Source organism: Populus trichocarpa, chromosome 9 (genome assembly GCF_000002775.5).
Source record: "Populus trichocarpa isolate Nisqually-1 chromosome 9, P.trichocarpa_v4.1, whole genome shotgun sequence".
NCBI lineage: Eukaryota > Viridiplantae > Streptophyta > Magnoliopsida > Malpighiales > Salicaceae > Populus > Populus trichocarpa.
Window position 1 is genome coordinate 7,672,359 of NC_037293.2, and position 22,920 is coordinate 7,695,278.

General features: G+C 34.5%; 3 protein-coding genes across 6 annotated transcripts; 1 reads left to right on the forward strand and 2 right to left on the reverse strand.

Annotated features, from left to right (window-relative positions):
* Positions 1 to 5,332: 5,332 nt before the first annotated feature.
* Positions 5,333 to 7,165, reverse strand: LOC7478772 (uncharacterized). The gene has a single exon (XM_024608850.2). The coding sequence runs from the start codon at positions 6,927 to 6,929 to the stop codon at positions 5,499 to 5,501; it is 1,431 nt and encodes a 476-aa protein (XP_024464618.2). The 5' UTR covers positions 6,930 to 7,165; the 3' UTR covers positions 5,333 to 5,498.
* Positions 7,166 to 13,873: 6,708 nt separating this feature from the next.
* LOC7469678 (phosphoglycerate mutase-like protein 1) lies at positions 13,874 to 17,940 on the reverse strand. 4 transcript variants are annotated; one of them, XM_006379080.3, is made up of 10 exons: positions 17,807 to 17,940; positions 16,970 to 17,044; positions 16,696 to 16,803; positions 16,502 to 16,581; positions 16,025 to 16,187; positions 15,660 to 15,734; positions 15,417 to 15,505; positions 14,885 to 15,004; positions 14,246 to 14,290; positions 13,874 to 14,165 (listed from the first exon to the last, which is right to left on the reverse strand). In XM_006379080.3, exons 2-10 carry the CDS (start codon positions 17,027 to 17,029, stop codon positions 14,060 to 14,062), a joined length of 846 nt encoding a protein of 281 aa, XP_006379142.2. In that variant the 5' UTR covers positions 17,030 to 17,044; positions 17,807 to 17,940; the 3' UTR covers positions 13,874 to 14,059. The 4 variants fall into 4 exon arrangements, with proteins under 4 accessions (XP_006379142.2, XP_006379143.2, XP_024463886.2 ...); XM_006379081.3 differs by having other exon boundaries at positions 16,970 to 17,032; positions 17,807 to 17,900; XM_024608118.2 differs by lacking the exon at positions 17,807 to 17,940 and adding an exon at positions 17,648 to 17,773.
* Positions 17,941 to 21,674: 3,734 nt separating this feature from the next.
* Positions 21,675 to 22,478, forward strand: LOC7478771 (uncharacterized). Its single transcript, XM_002313916.4, has one exon. It carries the CDS (start codon positions 21,825 to 21,827, stop codon positions 22,305 to 22,307), a length of 483 nt encoding a protein of 160 aa, XP_002313952.1. The 5' UTR covers positions 21,675 to 21,824; the 3' UTR covers positions 22,308 to 22,478.
* Positions 22,479 to 22,920: the final 442 nt, after the last annotated feature.

Sequence of the window (22,920 nt, forward strand, 5' to 3'; positions counted from 1 at the left end):
AGAGTGACTGGTATCTATAAAGAGATGATTCTCTTAGTTATGCTCTCACCACTTTACAAGCAATTCCATCTCACTTTATTCCTTTTTCCTCTTATAAAACAACCTGTATCTTTTATTTCGTTGGCTCTGCCGCCCATATAGCGCAAAGTTTTGACACATCCATGGTCTATCACTGTATGCATGTACATATCTTATGTTCACCGGTAGCGTCATCTTCTACTTCATTTTTCAGATATGGTAAAATTGATGTGTGAAATGAATATATCTACTGGAAGCCCTCAGCATGCCTTTCGGCTCTATTGATTATACTTGTAAAAGGTCTTCAGCAGCTTCCTCTTTTTTTTTATTTTTTTTTATTTAGTTTAACGTGGGTGTCCGGGCCAGCTTGTGCGCACCTCGACTAATCCCACGGGCCCTGAAGTTAACGACCATGTAAGCCTCCAGTAGCCATCATATGAGCAACCACATGGCTCGAACCTGAGACCACAGAAAGAGCAAACCTTTTAATTCCAAATTCTTATCACTGACCACCATCTAGATAGTTTCAGCAGCTTCCTCTTTCTTTCATGAGTTATGGCCATCGTATGTATTGTCCTATCAAAGTAGGGTGCAAAGTGCAAACAGAAAGACTTTAGAATATAGGGCGGGTCTAAATCCAATATCTCAAATTCTAAATCCACGCGACCCCAATTTTAAGTAGCATAGGGTATGGAGCAGAGGATCAAAGTACATAAAGCAACGCATGAAGGTTGTGATAATTTTTTTTTAATTTTTAAAATTTATTTTTGATATTATCGTATCATAAACAATTTAAAAATATATAAAAATTTAATTTAAAACAAAAAAATTAAAATTTTTAAAAATACCATTAAACCTTGTAAACAAAACATTTATATAGATTAAGCAAGGATGGTGCAAAACCCAGCCTGTGAACATGTTAGATTGTGCAAATAATAGGTAGTACACAATCTTGGCTTGCAATTATTGAAGGATTATCGTTAATGAATGTTCAGAGTACGGGTGACTTTATTTTTATTTGTTTTAACATAAAAGTTAATAAAATATTTTTTATATATAACTTATTAATCAACGTATTATTTTTGTTTAAGTTTATATTTAAAAAAGTTAAAGGAATAATGATAATCCAATATTTAAGTACATCTGAATCTGATGAGTTGTCAAACTTAGCATTCTTAAACTCGACATCATGCCATATCCAAATAGATATAGAACTATGTGAGTCTGACGAGTTGCTAGATTTAACATCCTTAAACTCGGCATCATGTCATGTCTAAATAGATATAGAACTAATGATCTTTCTAGGCTTCATTTTAGATCATAAGATTTCATTTATTTATTCTTATAACTCTTAAAATGTTAATGTCAAAAATACATATCTTTCAACACCTCTAGGTATATAAAAGTTTTCTATGAACCTATTATATTTCCATCAATATTAATGATGTGTAAGTGATATTTATCCCCCAATGATTTCCAAAAAAATCCAAGTAGTTTGGGGTTAAGGCTTATGTTTAGGATAATCGGTTAATCTCTTGGTTCTGACAATCTGATACATTTTCTCTGACTAAGGTGGCTGGTGCTTGATACCTACAAAAATGTATTTTTTGGTGAATTTAGGGACTCTCTAATGCTTAAATAAGTATTTTTTTTAGAAAGAATTGAAGGATATTTTAGAGAGAGACTTTGAAAAAAAATATACAATACAGAAAAGAGATCGAGAACCTAGTGTTTGAAGGATTCATGGTGTATTTATAACTCATGAGTTTTGTCTTTTTAAGAAGAGGGGAATTAAAGTGTAATTTTTCCTTGATAGTTTTAATGAGTGGAAATATTCACAACATGCATTAATGAGAGATACATATCCCTTACACAATATTAATGTCGATAAAAATATGGTGAGTCTTTAAAAGACTTTTACAATATCCCTCACACAACATTAATATCGATGGAAATATGGTGGGTTTTTATAGGACTTTTATACACTTAAGGGTGTAGAGAGGGTAAGATTCAAAATATCGCTGAGCCCATGGGGGCTGGGCTCTTCCCCTGGGCTAAGTCCATGAGATTTGGTTCTTCTCCAATGCTGATCCTATGAGAGTTAGGCTCTTCCCCAGGTTGAGCTGATGAGAGCTGAGTTAGGCACATTGCTTGAGAGCATGGGTCTTTAGGCATTTGAGGGTTTTTTTAGGCCCGTTAAATTCGAATTTATCATCCTCTATTGATGCTATTAGGAGAAAATTACATTTCAGCCCATTCTTTTCACAAAAAAAGAAGACTCGTGGGTTATATATACTCTGCAAATCCTTTAAACTTTAGGTTCATGATCTTTATTCTTTATTACATACATATTTTCAGAGCATCTCTCTCTAAAATATCATTATATTTTCTCTCTAAAAAGATACTTACTTAAGTATCGAAAAATTCTTAAATCTATAAAAAAGCCACTTGGATATTTAAATACATCATCAACTTCGGTGCCTATAAGTGCTTTCACCATGCTTTAATTATATTTAGAGTCTATAATACTAGCATTACCCGTGTTGGACTATGCAAATAGTTTTTTTATTTTTTATTTTAAATAAACCTTAAGATCCAACAGACATCTAGCGTGTTTATTTTTGCTTTTACTTTTACGGTTGTTGTGGGTACAACCCTCCACATAAAAAATTGCAAGAGTAAAAGCAATAAATTCATACTTTTACTGATGTGTTTTTTGTTTTCAATGGTAAACGCCACCATTAAGAATAAAAAGCAGCAGCAAAAACAAACATGTATATCCTTAATTACAAATGTTTTTGTTATAACATCCCTTAGTTATGGCCCAAATATTCTCATGCTAGTTTGCTTAATGATTAACCAATGATTCTAATAATCTAAATAGCATCTTTAATCATTTTTGTTAGAGAAGTAGCCTTACTCAAACCATGTTTGCCAAATGTACTTACATGGATTTTTTAATTGAAATACAAAAAACTATTTAGAGTTCATGATGGCCTTCAAATAACCTTGTTGTACATATATACACACACTAAAGAAAAGTTTTAAAACTCTGAAATTTTCTGAAAAAGAGATATAAAGATGTGAGTTATAGTTTATTAATTTTAGAGAATTATTTAAACTGGACTCATCTATAAATATTTTGTATCTCACTTTTTATTTTCGAGTTTTGATGGTTAAGCAAAGAGGTGTGCCCTTAAACACTTGTTAAACCGAAGAAGCTTTCAAATTCCATTGAAATTGGTGTATCTCATGATAAAACTTGTATGATTCTGCTAAATATGAGCCATAAAGCAGAGGCATAAAAAACCCCACGCAGATGACTTGTGCATATGGGCCGGGATGACCCAATAGTTTTTCCTTGCCTAGGCTAGCTTTTCATTTTAACTTTGCAGTCAAAGTCGAACAAGAACAATCCCCACATAAACTGGCGCCACGCCATCTCAAGAGAAGGTCACCAGATAGCGACCAGACCACCATTAGAGTGGGAAGCTGGTGATGGAGTTTCTAGGGAAATATATGAGATAAAATATTAGTGTTGGATAAAGACTCTGCCTTCTCTTACACTTCAATTCAAAGAAACAACAAGGGTGGGGTGGTGATGGGGGGTCATCATTCTGTGGGTTTTGATTATCACTCGGAAAAAACTGCACCCTTGTCTGTGGAATTTCCCAACTGCAATGAATAAATAAATATTATGCGTCCTTTCTCTTACTACTATTTCTATCATTATTTTTGTATTTTAAATCTGAATCTCTTTGGATGAGAACAAAAACACCTGGCTGCCCCTCTGCGTCTGTCAACCAACATACAGTGCCAATGGTACGCGAGGAAAATGACATGTCATGTCAGGACTAGATAATTTATCAAACCTATGATTTTTTTGAAGGGGGACAAAACCTGAAGGTTAAGAGATTGGAATCCTTGTGAAATAAAAGGACAGATATCTTGCAAACAGCAGATGATCTTTCGATTTCGAGCAGAAATTGGATCCATGCGAATTTTGTATCCTCTGTTGATAATGAAAGATCCTACGATCTCATTTTCTATATTAATCTGCAATTATCAATTCAAAGCTTCAGCCCCCACTTTTTTTGTTCTTGATGAACCAGGTTCCCATTGTTCCATTGGGATAATAGAATGAAGACAGACATGGAATTCAATATCCACACGCTTTATCATCCATGTGAATGAACAAGTTATCATAATCAAAGGAAATTTTAATTAATAATGTCAAGATCAATCCAGAGTAAAGCTCTTTGCAAATGGACCACAATATAATTATACTAGGCTGGTAGCTAATCGACCAAAGATACAGCAACCCCATACATTTTCCTTTCCATTCTTGTGATTAGGTGTAAGAAATTCATTTGTTTCGAAAATCCAATAATAATAGTGACAGCAGTGACAAAAGACGACTAGGTGTCAATTTCCTATAGAGTGCAGGTTTTGAAACTTGTTCAGTTTCCCCTCGAGGATAGCCAGTAGAGGCTTAAATCTCTAAGCATTATTGAAGCCGCTCAATAAAGACTTTTTTTTAACTCTTGACATTATTGGCCTGTCAATAATGCCTACAACTGCTCTCTCCCGCGAAGCAAATGTCAAGATTATGATATCATCGACCACCCATCCCAAATTTACCACCTACGTAAGAGAGTTTTTCAGGCCGAATTCAAAGTTCCATCATAAAACTAAGACGAAAGGATCGGATTGCTTTTAGAGAAAAGGGGCAATGACTTTCTACAGGCGAAAGAATTCTGGAAGCATAATAAGAAAGAGAGGGGAATCTCTAGGAAAAGGAGGTAAATAGCAGATTTAGTAAAAAGAATAATTATCTGGGGCCGGTAACAAGATGATATTAGAGGGATCAAGAAAGCTATCGAAACCCACTGTCACTGCCCTTATTGTCAACACATAAATCAGAACCACGAAAAATTATAATATATATATATATATATATATAGCTTTTATAGCCAAGTTGAGATTGCAGAAGCACAGGAGGAAGAAAAGTCCGCAAGGACCACTGGCATCTCGTTGAAAAAGCTGGCAGAGCTTCAAACAAGTGAGAGTGACACCAAACTTGCTATAACCTGAACTAGACTTGCACCGAGAAAACTAGATTTGTAAGAAGATATTAAGAGATGTTCAGATAACGTTGCTGGATCAAAATCGAACTGGTAGATCCATACTAACTCAAATTGGTCTACACCAGATAACTAAACAAATCTAACCAATCACAAGATAATAGCATTAAGGGCAACCAATCAGGGGAAAAAACCACAATTAACAAGGGTCAAACAAGCTACTAGTGATATAGCGATAATAAACTCATTTCATTTCCACCACCAGTGTACAAAACCCCAACATTTATCTTGACATGAAAAAACAACATTTACTGTAATCGGAAGGACATATCTATAATATCTTATAATATAAATATTATATGTAATCATGATTTAACATTTTTAATTTACCCATAATCACACAGAAGCCTGTGGAACCTTTGCTGTAACAACCTTAGCTTCTGGACCCAATGGCCCGCCACCACCACCATGTCTCATTTCACCACTTACTGCTACACCACCACCAACCCCTTGATACTGTAGTGGTGGTTGCAGTTGTTGCTGTTGTTGCTGGTGAACCACACCACCCGCCGCAGCATAGTAAACCTGTCTATCATAAGCCATCTGTGCGTATCCGGCATCCTGCATGGCTACCCCCGGCCCACTAGGCCTCACAACTCCCATTTGACCCATTGGTGGTGGGGGCTGTTGATGTTGTGGGACCATATTATATACCGGCTGCTCTCGGTAAACATCGGGTCCGTGACCTGGACCACCCATTCTTTGCATGTAATAGCCCTGACCGGTTTGTCCGGTAACCTGTCGCATTACGGGAGGTGCATGATAAACAGTCCCTGGACCTGGACCCTGTATCACATAAACGGGTTGCTCCATTTGACCCGGTGAGGTGGTCACGGTCATCCCTGCCGGAAACCCGCCTCCGGCAGCCTGTTTCTCGGACCAATAACCTGGTGAAGCGGTCACCTGTTGTGGCATTGTCACAGGCAAATTCGCAGGAGGTGCTCTTTCAGGCAATTTTTGCATGTAATAATCACCGCCAGCAGCAGCATAACCACCGACCAGATTTTCATCGCTGTTTTTTCTATTATACCCAACTTGCTGCTCAGGTTCTCTAATTTGCATTCTCTGCAACTGGGCCTGCAAACTCAAAGGATCCGACCCAATAACCCGATCATCATGACCCGACCCAGCATGGATTTCAGGCAAATCCGGCACTTTCACAGGCGGCGGCGGCGGGGCTCCTTTATCTAACCCGAATAAGAAATCAACGTTATTCGCTGCAGTTTTGGCTGCTTCAACAACCTGACTCGGAACCGAATTCAAAGCCTCAACAAAGCGCTCCCGATCCGATCTGCCACCATCGGAGCCAAAACTTGCAGGTGACGGGTTAACCGGGAAAAGAAACAGCCTCATGCGGGCGGGCTTAGCAGTGGCACGATAGAGACGATCATACTCATGCATCATGTGTTCAAGATCATCATCATTAGTGACAGATATTAAAGCGTCAAGATCTTCACCTGGGAGCTGGTACTTGAAGGCCACGTCGGTGTCACCACAAAGCGCAGAGAGTTTGCTTATCATGACAGAGAACTTGATGTTTCGATCAGCAGCGAGGATTTTGGTCTCTCCACCCATGTAAACAAGCTGGTTGTCGTGCGGACGTGGGTGGATCTTGCCTCCATAACTACACATGAACTTTGCTTTGTAGCTTTGAGGTTGTTGTGATTGGTCTTCCCATGGTGTCGGGTTGTCAAAATCGATTTCACGAGATCTAGGCGACGAGTCGCCTGAATCTGGGTATGAATTATAAGAATAGGTGTTATCCATGAAGACGACCTGGTAAGAGAAGAGGGTTTGGGTAGAAACCAGAGGGTTGCGGTATTTTGTACTTAAGGAGTTATTAGCAAGCCATGAGACTAGAGGAGGAGAGGAGGGGAGAGAATCAGAGGTGCGGACTGAACAAATCTTTTATAGAGAAATAATGATAGAGTGGATTGTGGTTTGATGGATTTCTCGTGCTATGTTGTGTTTTTGTGGTTTGTTTGCGACAGGTGGTGGTGTAGCAATTGGGGAGGGAGGGAATTAAGGTGATATGAAGTCCTGGAGGGAGAGTTGAGTATAAGGGCTAGATGGACTTTTCAGGGTCAGAGTGGTGGGTCCCTGTGAGCATTGATTGAGAACGTGAAGGAGGAGGAGATAAGAGAGTGATGTGTTGACTGGAGGGGTCTGGCGCCGTAGTCTTTGTTTGGGTGTTTAAATTTAATTTTTAAAGTTTTTTTATGAAAATATAAAATTGGTTTTTTAAATGTTTTATATCAAATATATATATATATATATGATAAATTTTTAATTAAAGAATTTTTTTAAAAAAAATATAATGCATTGGATTACTGAACACGCATTTAAATAAGACAAGTTCTTAACAAGGAATCGCCTATTTATAAAAGGACGGATTAGTCCTTTTGATGTTAAGTCGCAGTAATGGGCAATGATGGGATAACGGGGAGTAGAAGCAAAAAGCTCCTGTTTTCGAGCTTGTTTGCGGTAAAGAAAGGGCAAATGTAAAAGCAGCGTGATTTTCGCGTTACCAGTGGCCCCGCGTCCAAAGCAAAAGGAGTAACAGAATTATTTTTTTATTTTTTTTTGTTGGATGACTTTTTTTAAGTGCATCTTTTCCAGTATTCTTGAAACAATTGAGATTTTTGTCAAGGAATAACCTTTCCAGCCAACGTGAACACATTAGCAGCGATTGTATTCTTAGGACAAATTAAGTGGTTCTTACAGGACACGCTTTTTTTATTTTAAAATAAATTTGATTGGACATATTTCAATTCAATACTGGTTCGATGCCCCCTTGGTTATTCCAGTAGAGAAAAAAATATATGTTTTTTTAATTCCATTTTTTTAAAAAAATATATTTTATATTTATATTTCTTTCATTCAACCGAACATAAATTTCAGGGTTTAAGATTCAGTGTGTATTATATACTGTAGAGTTATGTTAATCTGTTCGCCAGTGTACGATAAGGTAATATAGTAGAAAACACCACTTTTTAACTCTCTTTTTTTTTTTTTTAATTTCCTGTTTTAAGATTTAGAAAGAAAATTAAACTATAATGTTATTCGCTCAATTCAGAGAAATCCTAGTCATATTTCATGGTGGGAGTGCAATACAAGTAGCATCCTAACCCCAGCAAAGTGGTTAGAGTGAGATACCTCTTGACAGCTTAGCCATCACACGGCGATCCTATTTAAAAGCTGAAGGTAAGAAGTAGATTTTCTGCTATGCTTCTAATTATAAATTAGGTTTCCATTCTGAGAGGCTATATAAAGCTGACACAGCATATAATATAATATATATTGACCGTGGAGAGAAGTCAAGAATAAGGAAGAACAGCCGGAAAACTTGTGTTATTAACTGGAACTAGCAGTGAGACAACGAGATCCACTCCTCGGAGAACGTGGCCTGTTCAGATTAAGATCATCACTTGAAGATTAAAAGAAATAGTTGACCATGATTCTCCTTCCAGTAATGAAGGGTTAGCAAACAAAAAGAATCGTTTGACCTGCTTCGATCCCTGTGAGAGCCTCGTTAACTGCCAGTGGCTAGCTTGGTCAGATAGAAAATTCACGTTCGGATTGTGATTGTTTGATTGTTATTGGTTTTTTAAAAAAAATTATTTGAAAATATATTAAAATAATAATTTTTATATTTTAAAAAATTTAATTTTGATATTAACTTATTAAAATGATTTAAAATACTAAAAAATTATTAATTTAAAATAAAAATAAAAATTTAATTTAATTTTTTAGAAAACACAAACAAACTATCGATAAACCCATTATACAGTCCAATCATTGGGTTAAAAAAATAGAAAAAAACTGAAACTATCGTGGAAACATTAAATGCATCAGTCCACAGAGAGCATGGAGTATAACTCTTTGATATTATTTAACGGTGGTGATAGGATATCATGGTTAATAAATAACACTGTGAAGTTCTAGAAACAATGCCGTGAACAAATTGCTTATAGTATATAATATAGATAGATAGATGCAGAAATCGTAATGCAAAAAATAAAAAAATAAAAATCATTTAAACTAGCTAACGTGATAGTTTTTTTTTTCATGTTTCACTACTCATTTGATGTTTTTGAAATAATTACTTATCAGATAATTTTGTATATAATCTTCTTAGTGTGGTTTATTATCTATAATTATTTTTTTAGACACGAATACACAATCCATTTTATTGTATATGGTGTGCTTTGAAAGAAGCTAACTTGTATGGGAATGTGGTTGTAATTGTTTTTTAAAATGTTTATCACTTAAAAATATATTAAAATAATATTTTTTTTATTTTTTAAAAATTATTTTTGATATCAACGCATCAAAATAATTTAAAAACATCAAAAACATATTAATTTAAAATAAAAAAAAATTAAAAAAAAATATTTTTTTAAAAAATACTTTTAAAACATATAAATATACAGGCTAAAATATATGTTAAAAATAATTTTAAAATTTTTTTAAAATCAAGACAGGAAAAAAAAAAAAAAAAGCCAGCCCTATTTCTTTCCATTAATGGTCGATTAGTCATTTTTTATTTTAAAATGTACAAAGACCTCCCGACGTCGTCCTCGCCCTCGCCTTGCCGGCCGGTAGCCACCCACCCCTCTGTCTCCAAGGAAAAAACCAATGTGCCATGTTTCCGAAGGAAAGCTGTGTGCTATGCCGAGTGGGGCAGTTTCTGATGCACTTACTTTAATGCGACTAATATATCCATAAATCTAAATTTATTTGAATTGAGACCTCAAGAAGGAGAGAAATGGAGATCGTGTTCACTAGCTGGTGTTGGACATGCTCGAATAAATGCACCCAGGAGTCTTCCACCTGATACAAATCCATGTAAATACCATTTTATTTTATTTTTGTTGATCAAATGTAGGGCCAATTTACGGTCAGTTTGTTCCCGCTTAAATGACATTCACTGGGCTCACGTATTTTTGGCACGTCGACTTCTGTATTTGATAAGGTTATGTTTTTTTTATTGTGATGAGGATTTTTAAAAAAAGTTATTTAAAAATATATTAAATTTTTTTTTAATATGAATACTTTAAAATTGTAAAAAATACTAAAAAGTATTGATCTTATATTCTTTTAAATAATACATATTTTCAAAACACATCTAAAAATAAAAATTACAACACTCTTAAACACTCACTGAAGTAAGGTTTGAATATATTAAAAATCAGATTAAACAAATTATATTTAAAAAAAATACATTAAAATATTTTTTTTATTTTTTAACATTAAAACATTAAAAATATCAAAAAATACTAAAAAAAAATTAATTTAATAATTTTTTAAGCCATACACATTTTTGAAATACAATTTCAACCCCAACGTGTCTCGAATAAGGTGTTTAATTTATTTTCCTTAAGGATTGTCCTCTTTTACATTCAATTTACTATATTTAAATCTCCAATTAATTAAAAAGAAGAAGAAGAAGAAGAGGCTTATCTAAATCGATGTAATTTTGAAGCAATGTCATGAGAAAATAACGAAGCAGACAGACTCACCGAGAATCGGCAATAGGGCAAGAATTATATGGGAAAGAAAAGGTGAACATGATCCACCAGCAAGCCAATAAATATCGAATAATTAAAGAGATGGTTCCTTTGGAAATTCTTTGGTTCTTGGAGGAATAACTGCCAACTTGATCGTAGTTAAGTAGGCTGTCTAAAATACAGTATTCTCGGCGATAATATCTCAAGGAAAACAGGACCAGTCAGAGTTGTATCCATGCATGTTCTCCATTGATTCATTTACTCCTACTCGAGTCTTGCCTGGGAATATTCTAATAATTCTCATCCTTTTTAGACAGCAGGACTATGGGATGCAAGATGTCATCTGTTACATAGAAATTCAAAGATCTAACGAGGTCGAATTCTAAGATTTCAAGGATTTTTGTGCTTTCTCTTCTTTTTTCAACAACAAGGATTTTGTGCTTGGCTTGCAAGAGATTTCAGACTCTTTTAAGAACTTCACATTTTCAAGGGCCACTAAAATGAGAGATTAGCATTTCCGTGCATCTCATCTTCTTCGGTCTTGAATTTTCGGAATCTTTAAAAAAAAAAGAGTTAAATTCTGCATTCCAATCGGCTTCCGACCAGCAGCGGTGCCATGTAATGTGATGCGATCCGCACATGTGAAACACAAGCACACGTTGATGCATTTACCTTGTTGTTCCTGTCATAAAAAAGCTATATTCAGTCGCCGTTTGATAACGTGGTTGCGGGTGAGGTTCACCCGCAACCACACATAATATCATTTGATAAAAAAAAAAAATGTTTTTTATTAATAAGACCCACTACAAATTAAAATGAAACCGCAGGTTTTGAAGAAGCAGCATTTGGCTGCTTCTCCTGAGGCAGGAAGCTGTAACAGTGGAGCATGGCTCCACTGTTCAGTGAACAGTGGAGCCATGCTCCACTGCACAGTGCGAGTGAATTAAAATTCACTCGCACTGTTCATTTAAACTTAAATCAGTTTTTTTTCTTCAAAAAACCAGGAAAAGTTTAGTTTTTTTTTTTTTTGAAAAACCAGGAAAAGTTAAGTGATTTTACTCGCACTATTCATGTGAACGTGAACAATATTTTTTTTTGTTTTTTTTAAAAATTAGTTTAAGGTGAATTAAATTTACTCGTACTGTAATCTCAATTTTATTCCTGATAATATTTTAACTAATTTTATTGCATGCTCAAAAAATCATGAAAACTGTAGTTTTTATCGAATGAATTTTGTATGTAATGAAATTGTAAAATATTTTTAAAAAAATTGAGTTTTACTCGAAAAACTAGTATTTAATATTATTTAATAACACTACATAAATTAGAAGGATATCGCATGATGACGTAACATTTGTAGAATTTGATTGCAATTCTAATTATGTTCTTGCCGAGTCCGACCCAGTTAAAAAAAATTCAGTTTTTATTTTTATTTTAATTGTGTTTTATTCAAAAAATTAGAAGGAGATCGCTTGATGACGTAACAAAAAATTCAGTTTTTGTTGCTACGTGCTTAAGAAACCATGAAAAATATAGTTATTGTTGGATAGATTTCGTATGTGATGACATTGCATATAGTTTAATGGAATAATAAAAAAATATTTGATATCAATATTATTTATTTCATGATGTAATAATAGTAGTTAAATTTACAATATTTAAATTAAAAATATTTTTTAATTATTTTATAACCTCAACTTGAAAAATATTTTTTTAACCAAACACATTAAACTACTTTTTGTTCAACCTCAATTTTAACCACAGTTTTAACCAAACATATATTTTTCCAAACCAACCTCAACTAAAAATACTTTTTATAAAACAATTTTTTTAAAACCACAACCACAACAGCAACCATGATACCAAACACACCAAACTGCAAAATTGTGATTTTGCGATGGCAACGATTGGTTCGCCCATTGCCACCCAAGATGTTTTTCTTTGTAAAGACAACAGGAAAAGGTCTTTTTCTTGATCTCCCCACGTTTTTATTGTTGATCCATTATTCTTCAGACATTGAATGGTTAAGGTTCATCTCTAAACATTGACCGAATTAGGATCGTGGGCAATCGTACGTGGGTTGATGTGTGCAAGTAGAGAGGAAATGCTCGTGTATCTATGCGGTGAAACAAGATTTATAAATTTGAGCTATACCTACTACTAGCACTCATCCTTTCTTTACTTCACTGCAGTGGAATTTTAATTGATAAATAAAGTAAATTTATATGTTTTGATGAAATAAAAATTTCAATTCATTTTATTTATTATATTATTTTTATTGTCTCTATCCTATTTCTTCAAAGATTTATAAAATAACTGGTAGATAAATATTTTAAAAAAGTTAATTTTAACATCAAATATTTTCTCTTTGAAATTGTAAATCGAAGGGGTTAACATTTGATTTATTTTTGTACTATTTTTAGATATTAAATTTTATTTGAAATTTAATTCTTAATACTCAAAATAACTTTAAACATGAGATTTTATCAAGATCTTCCAATTAAATTTAATTAAGAGACTTCCAATCACGCCGTAAATATTAAAGTTGAACTTGAGTAGTTTAAAATATAAAGAATGGAGGCAGTAAAGTAATTATCATTAAGCATGCACTTGAATGATTAACAAAATACACAGACAAGATAGATTAAAGTAATTTTTCTTTTAAAAGGGATATGAGAATCGACTAGAGGAGTTCAAATTCAAATCATTGTAAATTTTATGTCGATTCGAGGCTAACAAGTCCTGGTTTAAAACGCTGCGTGCCGCTAAAGCCAGCATAACTCAATTTCAATGAAATTGTTTTCACACTTTCACAGTACCATGGGTGTTCTTGGAGTACCAATAGTTTATATGGCTGGCATGTCGCACGTGTGGTTAGGTATTTGTTTTTGTTAGGAGATGATTTGGTCCTTTCGATATAACAACTCGAAATTTGGTTGGGGAACCTGTCAATTCATTGTTCTATGAAAAGTATCATACCCGAATAATGGCCTGTTTTTCTTAAGAAGCTCCCTTTGATTTGAGTGACTGAGGGGATGGAATTTAGTTTTTTAAAAAACCTTTTGTTTTAAGAGAGGGATTAGGAGGATTTTTAAAAGCTTTTTCATAAATTTCTCAATGAAACCCTAAATTCATAGGTAAGTTTAAAAAAATATATTGTTTAGGGTGAAAAATCAAGGGTATTTTTTGTTCAGAGTAGTATTTATTTTTTCGCCCAAGTTCAGAAGGTATTTTATAATTTAGCCTTTCAAATAACATGACTCTGGCTGCGAATGCATCTCAGTTACCAGTATAAGGAGCGAACATTGGAGTAAAGAGGCCACAGTTCTCCAAGAACGGCAAACATTTCATTTTCAATGCACAAATCAATGTCAACCTGTCCATCCCCTAAATTGAATTGGGTGCTTCTTCCTCGGCATCATCACTAGGGAGATCCGACCCAGGAGGAACCTTTCCAGGATAGTTAGTTGTTGAAACATCTGATCCAATCATGCTGGAGAAAGAATACAAACTCATGTAAGAAGCTGTCTAGATAACACCATCATTATACTTTATTATAGATTACCAGCTCACCTTCTGTCAACAATGACCATAGATCGAAGCTCACAGTTAGCAAAGCTGCAAGAAAAGGAAGTAATTTCTTATGTTAGGAAAGTATTGTGCATTAAAAGAGAATTAATTTGACACAAAGTGCAATCCAATTAGATGCTGCAAGAAAGTGCCCTACCCTGAAATGCAGTGCATGTCATATTAGTACAATAGAATGCATGACAAGAACATAAGATGCCTTGGGAAAGCATGAGAATAAGGCACTAAGGCAACAATAGGGCAGGTAAAGGCTCAAGTCAAATTTCGTAGGCCAAAAAATACACGATTCCTTTCAGTTCAAATCCAAGCAGAAAGGAAAGGTAACCCATAACTTCTACTGGGAGGACTGCCGGGAAAAAAATGGAAAAATAAATTGTTGTAATAATGCAAGAAAAATAACAGAACGCTCCAGAAGTTCAGGAAAGCAGCCATTGCTTGGTGCTGTGGTAGAAGCCTGAGCATGCAACCACGTGGTTGCAGCTTCAAATTTTGGGCAGCCACGTCATGGGAAAATGCTAAAAGGTGACTGCAACTTCTCCAATGGCATGTGCACATAGCGAGCTAAGAATTTTGCAATTAAAGAATGCCATCTGTATGCAAAAGCTAAAATAGCAGGCAGCTTACCGTGTGCACATTTCTTTCTTCACTGATGGAACGCAGTCATTTCCAAATGCACGCAATGTATGAACCAAAAACCCGCTATGGGTAACAATTGCTATCTCCTTCTCTTTCCTAGTCCACAACCTGCCAAGTGAATGGTTGAGGCCTAAGGTGCAACATGTAAGAAAACTTTACAACAAATTCAAGATATAGCAACACATGAGTTTCTTAATTAAATATTTTTGTAGAGGCTATACTGCAAGACCAAAGCTTTGATATCTAAATTTAGGAGCTCAAAATTGCACGACAGCAAATTGAACAGATGGTGATAACAGATACTATCAAGCAAAATGAGGAATGTCTGATGAAAAGCAACCCCGGATTCTAGTCACTTAGATGGTGAAGCACAGGTAAAACACAAGGAGCCTATGAGGTTTGAGCTGATACAAAAAGTTTATACATAATTTCCAGATGGGGTCTTGAATGGATAAATTTACGCGATTCTAACAGAATATACAGAAAAACTGTGCCCTATCAATGGAGAGACAGTATTCACCAGTTAAGAAACTTCAGTCCCCTTGCAGCAAGTTCTTCAGTTGACTCTCTCACATCGGCCTTCCACAGTAGATCCTCATCTGTTTCTATCTGAAAAGAACATCAAATGGTTATTTAGTTTAACATTCAAGGAAATAACGAGAATTTAGCCTTAACAAATATAACCACCGACGATAACAGGGACAGCAAATGAATTTCTAACTTCTACTTGTATCACTTTTATCTTAGATATCCAAGTACTTGCCAGAGAAAAGTCAACTGCAGGAAAGAGAAATTGATAGTCACTGACATTGTGTCTCTTGTCACAAGGATGTACACCCTGCAACCAAAACGACACATAAGAGAACCATGTAAGACTGTTATGCTTTAGTTTCCCTCTGCATGAGAAATACAAAATCATTAAGAAGTGGAACTAAGTTTAAAGGGGCTCAAAGAGTTCTTGTAATACATAAAAGTGAAAGAAGTTAAGAATCAAGGTCAATGTCCAATTTTTCTCAAAGAAAGCAGTAATTATTCTCTTCAGATTCCCTGCAGAACTTAGAAATGTGGAATTTGTCCAATTAGAAGCACATGTTATTGCAAGAAAAGCAAATAGTATACTAGACGTACAAAATGTTCTCGACAATCTTCTACTGCAATGAATGGGGGAGAATTGTGGCTTGAAATTGCTGCTCGACCACTGCTTCCAGCATTTGCCACCATTAGTGGCAGTGGATTCGCCCCATCTGTGTAGCCCTCCCCTCCAAAAACTCCAACAGCTGTTTGCAATGTCCTGCAAGTCACAGTGATCAAAACTTACTAATGGAATGTTTCAGAAAGAAGAATAGGGGAATGAGAAAGCATCCAAAGATCTAAAGCAAAACATAGAAAAACACAGGCAGTGAATTGAGAACATATTCTCTCTTCAGAAGACTTAGTTGGATGCTTAAATGAAAATTTTATGTCTCTCGCTACTAGTTAGAAGCCTGATGAATCTAGAACTTGATATAAGATCAATTTTAACAAGGAAAGAATTAAATTTATCAACAAAAGAAATGCTATCTATCTGTACTATAACGGCTGGATATATATCCATAAAATCGGTACCTGAACAATGGGGATGTAACAACTAATTCAACCCTCTTGGAGAGCCCAGATGCATGGACATGCTTGCGCAAATTATCAACCTATAACAAAAGCGGTAGCTTCTTTTATGAGATATCTTAATAGTGCAAAATTCTGTTCAGCGCTAGCTTAAGAGCCTGAATTGAATGAGTTTCCTCTCATATTTGGTTTGTTACCTGTTGCCAACCTAGTTGAGTGAGGGGGGCGTCCAAATATTCAGGATTCAAGTATGCTTTGTAGTTCTTTTCTCCCTCAACATTATGCAATCCTTGAGCATGTCTCACCTGGATGCATGGTTTTGTAAGACCACAATACCTTGAATTCAGAGCAAAAGCCAAGAAAGAAGGCAATCTTGGACATCCTTCATTCATTCAGACCATATATGTAGCAGATTCATATCCATAATTGACACAGTAACATCATTTATGAAACAAAAAATTCAATACCAACCAGATGAATTGTTTTGCAGCGGTGCAATGGATACAAACTCGGACCTGGACCACTATCCATAATCTGCAACCGAGCCTAGTAAAAACATTCATTAGCTTTTAAAAACAAGAGTAAATAATACCATTAATGAAGAGAAAAAAAGATTCGGTCAAAGATACATTTTTATAATGAATGGGTTTCAGTTTCGGGGGGAGGATAATACAGGCTAGTTTACCGAGCACAATCAACTAAATCAGTAATCATTTCATAAATGAACTACAATAGGGACAACTGACAAAATGAAGAGATACAATCAGAAAAATAACTTAGAAAGCAGTATTAAGATAACAAAATTCGCTCACCCCACTTTACTATTACAGTTCATTATTATTAAGATGAAGCAGATGAAATCACCAGGCAAATTGGAATTTATCAACATCCATCATACTAAGAAGCAGGTATGCATTGAAAACATAAGAGCAAGTAAGGTTGAAGTTTCTCTAAGGAGATTCAAAATTCAAACACAAACTAAATCTAAATTCATCAACGTTACCTCATAAAGAGCAAAAAAAAATAAAAATTAAGTAATCACACTGAGTAAAAGGTATACAGAATTTATCTAAGAACCTAACAAAAAGAACGCCTGCATTTCTACATAAAAACAAACGAACAAAGAAAGAAAACACCACACGCGATTACCAAATCGACAAGTAAAAAACTGAAGTCGATAAGATGAGATTCTAATGGCTGAAAAAAGAGAGGAAAGGAAGATAGACAGAGACAAGCAGCCCAAGTGATAGATGTTCAATGAATTATTAAGTTTGTTTTTAGGTATGGTACTGTGTTCTTAGTTCTTACCTGAGAGAGGTGGAGGAGAGGTGGAGGAGGAGGCTTCTTTCTTCGTTATTATTATTATTTTTATTATTAAATTTATAATTGCACGACTGGCTGTACTTAATGTGAAAATATCTCTCGTCTCATCTCTCTCTCTCCAGGGACAGAGAGTCAATTATTAATTTTTGCGTCTTTTGATTCGCTGTTGGTATTTTATTTAATTCATAATACCAGCAGTAGACTAGTATTGTCTGCGTACATGGAATCGGAGTGGTGTCTTTTCATTGCCTGTTTACGCAAATAAAAACCGTATAAATCATTTTATTATTATTTTTACAATTCTTAATAAATTCAAAAAACTTAACCCAAGCAAAGTATAAAACTAAGAATCTTAAAGAAAAACCAAATAAAATGCTAAAGAAATTAAAAATAAAGAGAAAAAATAATAAATTATTTTGAGTGGGAGCGAGATGCCCCTTCCTGACCTTTCATGTCTGGATGGGGATGGGTGCTTGGTTAGTGGCAATTGAATGGCGTGGGAAGGAACTGTGAGAGGGAGTTTCTTTTTTTTTTTTTCTTTTTTCATCTCATATATATATATATTTAGTTTAACGTGGGTGTTCGGGTCAGCTTGCGCGCACCTCGACTAATCCCACAGGTCCTAAAATTAATGATCATGTAAATCTTCAGTGGTCATTATATGAACAATCACATGACTCGAACCTGAAACCATAAAAAAAACAAACCTTTTAATCTCAAACTTTTATTATTGCATCTAAAATTTCTTTCATCTCATGTATTCGACTGGAGTGGTGGTGGACTTGGTCTTGGAGGAAGCGAATATATATATATACGAGATAACATGTCCGCGCGCTGCCGCGGGCTTATAAAACAAATACATTTGATAGTGTTATAATTATGAACCAGCGCTAGATAAGTAATAGAAATTAAAGGTATGATGGAGCAAATATTTCATGACGAAAAAAAAAGTTATGTTGGTGATCCAAAACTTAGAGACTGAATAAAATGATTTGTAGTAATTTACAATGTTTTGTGAGGAAAGATACAGTGCTTTCGCCACATGATTTAGCTTTTCAGTTAATCAAAAGAAAAAAAAATTACAAAGCTAAATTCTCTACCAACTTAATATTAAAAAAAAAAACCAACAAAGATAATTTTGGAAGGAAAAAAACCCATGAGAAAAAATATTGTAGCAATCCACAGTGTTTTGTGAGAAAAACTATAACGTTTTCCTTATATGATTTAGTTTTACTGTAATTATAATTCTTAACCAACTCAATATTAAAAAAAAATCGACAAAGATAAATTTGGAAAAACACTGCAACAATTCACAGTGTTTTAAAGAGAAAAATTATAAAGCTAAATTCTTAATCAGCTCAATATTAAAAAAAAATCGACAGAGACAATTTTAGAAAAAAAAAAACAAACACCAAAAAAAGGAAAAAAAATCATGTTGGAAACACTGTAGCAATTTCACAGTGTTTTGTGATGAAAGCTACAGTGCTTCCCCACATGATTTAGCCTTATTTGTAATGACTTGTAATTGTAATTCACAAACAACTTAATATTAAAAAAATAAAATTGAAATAATTTGAAAAAAATTAAAAAAAAAACCATGTGGGAATGAACAATATTTTTTTAAAAAAATTACAGTGCTTTCCTCACATATTATAACTATAATTTTTAACCAGCTCAATATTAAAAAATAAAATAAAAAAAAGATAATTTTGGAGAAAAAAAACCATGCGGAGAAACACTGTAGCAATCAACAATGTTTTATAAAAAAAAATAACAAAACCAAATTCTCAATCAGTTCAATATTAAAAAAAAATCGATAAATATAATTTTAAAAAATAAAGAAATAAAATAAAAAAACTAAGTGGGAAAACATCACAACAATTCACAGTATTTTAAAGAAAAAAATTACTAAGCAAAAATTTTATCCAGGTCAATATTTAAAAGGTAAAACCAACAAAAATAATTTTGAAAAAAAAATAAATGAAAAAAAAAATAAGAAAATTGGAAAAAAAATTGAAAAAAATAAATAAAAAAAAGAAGAAAAAAGAAAGTTAAAAAAAAGAAAAAAAAAGAAAGTTGAAAAAAAAAAAAAAAAGGGATAAGAATCACTGTGGATTACTGTTGTAATCCACAGTGATTTGTGTGTGGGGTAACAGTAAATCCCCCACACGTTTTAGTATATTAGTTAATATCCCAAATTGTAGAAGAAAAAAAAGTTGAAAAGGTCTGAATTTCAGTAGTTTTTTGTAATTTAACTTAAAGGGTAAATTCATTGCATGGTCTTTCAAATTTTTGATAATTGGTTAGATTAATCCTTATATTTTAATTTTTAGTACGACAGCCCTTGTACTTGTAACAGTGATCCCTCCATATAGGTGGGGTGGAGGGCCCGCAGATTCAAAGCTGGGGGTTGAACTGCTAAATTAAAAAATAGAGGAGCTAATTTAACCAACTTTTTAAACTTGAGGGACCGTGTGGATGAACTTACCCACTATTTAATGGCAAAGGGTGCCATTGGGAATTTTTTTATAGTTTAAACTCCAAATGCTAAAATAAAATAAAAATAACTTGACAAGGATTTGCTGGACAAAGGTAGGAGTGACACTGTGGATGATTATGGTGATAAGAGTTTTGAGACTACTAATTCTAAGAAATTAGAAGCATATCTTAAAAAAAGACTCCATTGGGGATTCATTTTTCGCCCACTTGAGTAGTCTTGCTGTTTTTCTTAATCCCTCCATTGCAAGTTTTACAATGTTTGGATGAATCTCTAGTTTTGCTTCTAATTCTATGCAGCTTGTTTACAGTATTATTGTGTTTTTTGAAGACAATTCATAAGAGAAGGGCCTTCCTCAGAGCAGCAGCTTGCACCGAATGCACTTGATTAGATAAGCTTTTAACCTGCAAGTTACATTTGATTGTCTTCGATGGTTTTTTGGCTATTGGTATTCAGTGGATGGATTCTGTTGTTCTTCCATGTACACGTTTTGCTGCAAATTATTCAAAGGAGACAGAAGAAGCAATGGAAATTATTTGGACATTCATGGATGCTGACTCTGATGATAGCGTTGACTTGCGTATCTTCAACTTTAATAAAAAGAAAAGGCTCTCACTTGCTACTCGATTTAATCTCAGGAAGTTGCGAGCAAGCATTCAGCGACTGTTCTAGCTGCAGCAAATTCTGCCTGGTCGTTTCTGCTCACACCCATGGAGGGATGGAGACTCAGCGAAGAACATTGGCAAGGGCATGTAAAGTTCCTATATTTTGCAGATATCCCCATAAATGGCTTCTAACATGAATGTGCAAGGTCTGTTAGACATTTGTGAATTTTTATGAGATGGGCAACACATCTTTGATTGCTGCATAATGGTTTGCCAAGCACAGCCATGAATTTAACTCTTTCCACGATTCGAACACAAAACCTTCACGGCCAAATTTAACCAGTGGGGTAATGTGGGTCAAAACTAATTTGAATGGCATTCCATTTCTTGGCCGTGCTGGGTCGATTTGAAATTGGTTTTGTTTGACCGATCATCTTGGAGGCCCAATCGATTAACCTAGTCGAAACTTGGTGTTGATTTATTTTTTAAAATAATGTTGCATTGACTTTTTTAAAACAAAAATTATTGATCTGGTTTAACTGAATCAACCCTGAGTCGGTTTAAGCATAAACCGTGTTTCTAAAAAATTTAATTTTTGTTTTTTATTAAAATTTAATATGGTTTGTATATTTTATATCGTTTTATATACTGATATCAAAATTAATTTTTAAAAATTAAAAAAATATTATTAACATGATATCAAACAGCTCTAAGTCATTTTGCATCTATAAACTACACGATGTCGTATAATGTTGCCGTCAAAAGTTTTAATACCTTTCGAAATTCCAAACACAGCACAGCATCACCCAGGGAGTCCTCTGTTTCTCACAAAATCGTCCTTAACCACCAAACCCTAAAACCTCAATCTCTCCAAAATCCCACCCAAACTGTTACTTCAAAAATGGCACTCAGAACGCATCTGTTTTTTCCAAACACCCTTATCCGACCTCCGAAATTCCATTCTTGTCCCTTCCCGACTACAACCCATTTCAGAACCCGAATCCCATGCACCAACAAAAACAGCTTAACTGATGCGGATCTTGCATCAGGTTTGGCCACAGAAGTTGCAAAAATAAATACCCATTTGGTGCAAAGAGAAGAGGCCATGAAGAAAAGCAGAGAATTACTCTTCACTGAGCTTTGCAACTATTTGGCATTGGATAAAGAGGAAGTGGAGAAGAAATGGAGCAAAATGGATCAAGAGGAGATAAGGGTTTTGGTTAAAGGCTTTGTTAATGAATGGGGTGCCAATTTTCACCCTTTATCTGCTAGGTCTGTCGAAGAAATGATTGAAGAGTATTTACATGAAGAGAAGCCATCTTCAAACTCTTCTCGTTCAATGCTGTTTCCTGGTTTGAAGAGGATAATGGGGTTTTCTGAATAAGTCCACATGTTTAAGATAGCATGGTGGCATATCTTGTAGTAATAGAAATTTTGTTGGAATGGATGGTTCGTTGTTTTCTGTTAACTGCTGGATGTTGTTAATAATCATATCTGGCTTCTTTTTGGCTAGTAAGTTTGATAAATTCACAGAAGTAGAAGATTTATAGTTGAATACTTGTTGTGTGTATGATGCTTTTTTCCCCCTGAAAACAGCCCCCATATTCTTTTTCCCGTCACTTGTGGAAAAGCAAATTGGAACAACCATAAAAGACATCAAATGGCAGGACATTAGAATTGAATGAGGTCATCGGTTATGCAATTTCACCGGAATTCCACTCTGACCAGATAGCTAGCCCCTCCGAATCTTGTTAAGCCGCCTCCCTTTATCCATGTGACGCGCAATAATACATGTATATAAAATTAAACATACACTAACTCAAGATTTCGGTGCCTACGTTCTGCTGTCATAATTCCACCTTCCGATCTATTTTCGGCCGCTCTGATCAGTTCGGTCTTTCCCACCTCTATAAGAGCTCATGATTATGAAAGAACTAATAAGATCCTGCAGTAGGCAGGCATACAATTCTCGGTGACCATAAAGGGCAAGTTGGTTT

Coding starts and splice junctions, on each gene's coding strand:
- LOC7478772 (XM_024608850.2), bottom strand. CDS start 6,929: ATGGATAACACCTATTCTTATAATTCATACCCAGATTCAGGCGACTCG.
- LOC7469678 (XM_006379080.3), bottom strand. CDS start 17,029: ATGGATAGTGGTCCAGGTCCGAGTTTGTATCCATTGCACCGCTGCAAA. Junction 16,804..16,969: donor GCTGCAAAACAATTCATCTG/GTTGGTATTGAA, acceptor CCATGCATCCAG/GTGAGACATGCTCAAGGATT. Junction 15,506..15,659: donor CTGCAGTTGACTTTTCTCTG/GCAAGTACTTGG, acceptor TGTTCTTTTCAG/ATAGAAACAGATGAGGATCT.
- LOC7478771 (XM_002313916.4), top strand. CDS start 21,825: ATGGCACTCAGAACGCATCTGTTTTTTCCAAACACCCTTATCCGACCT.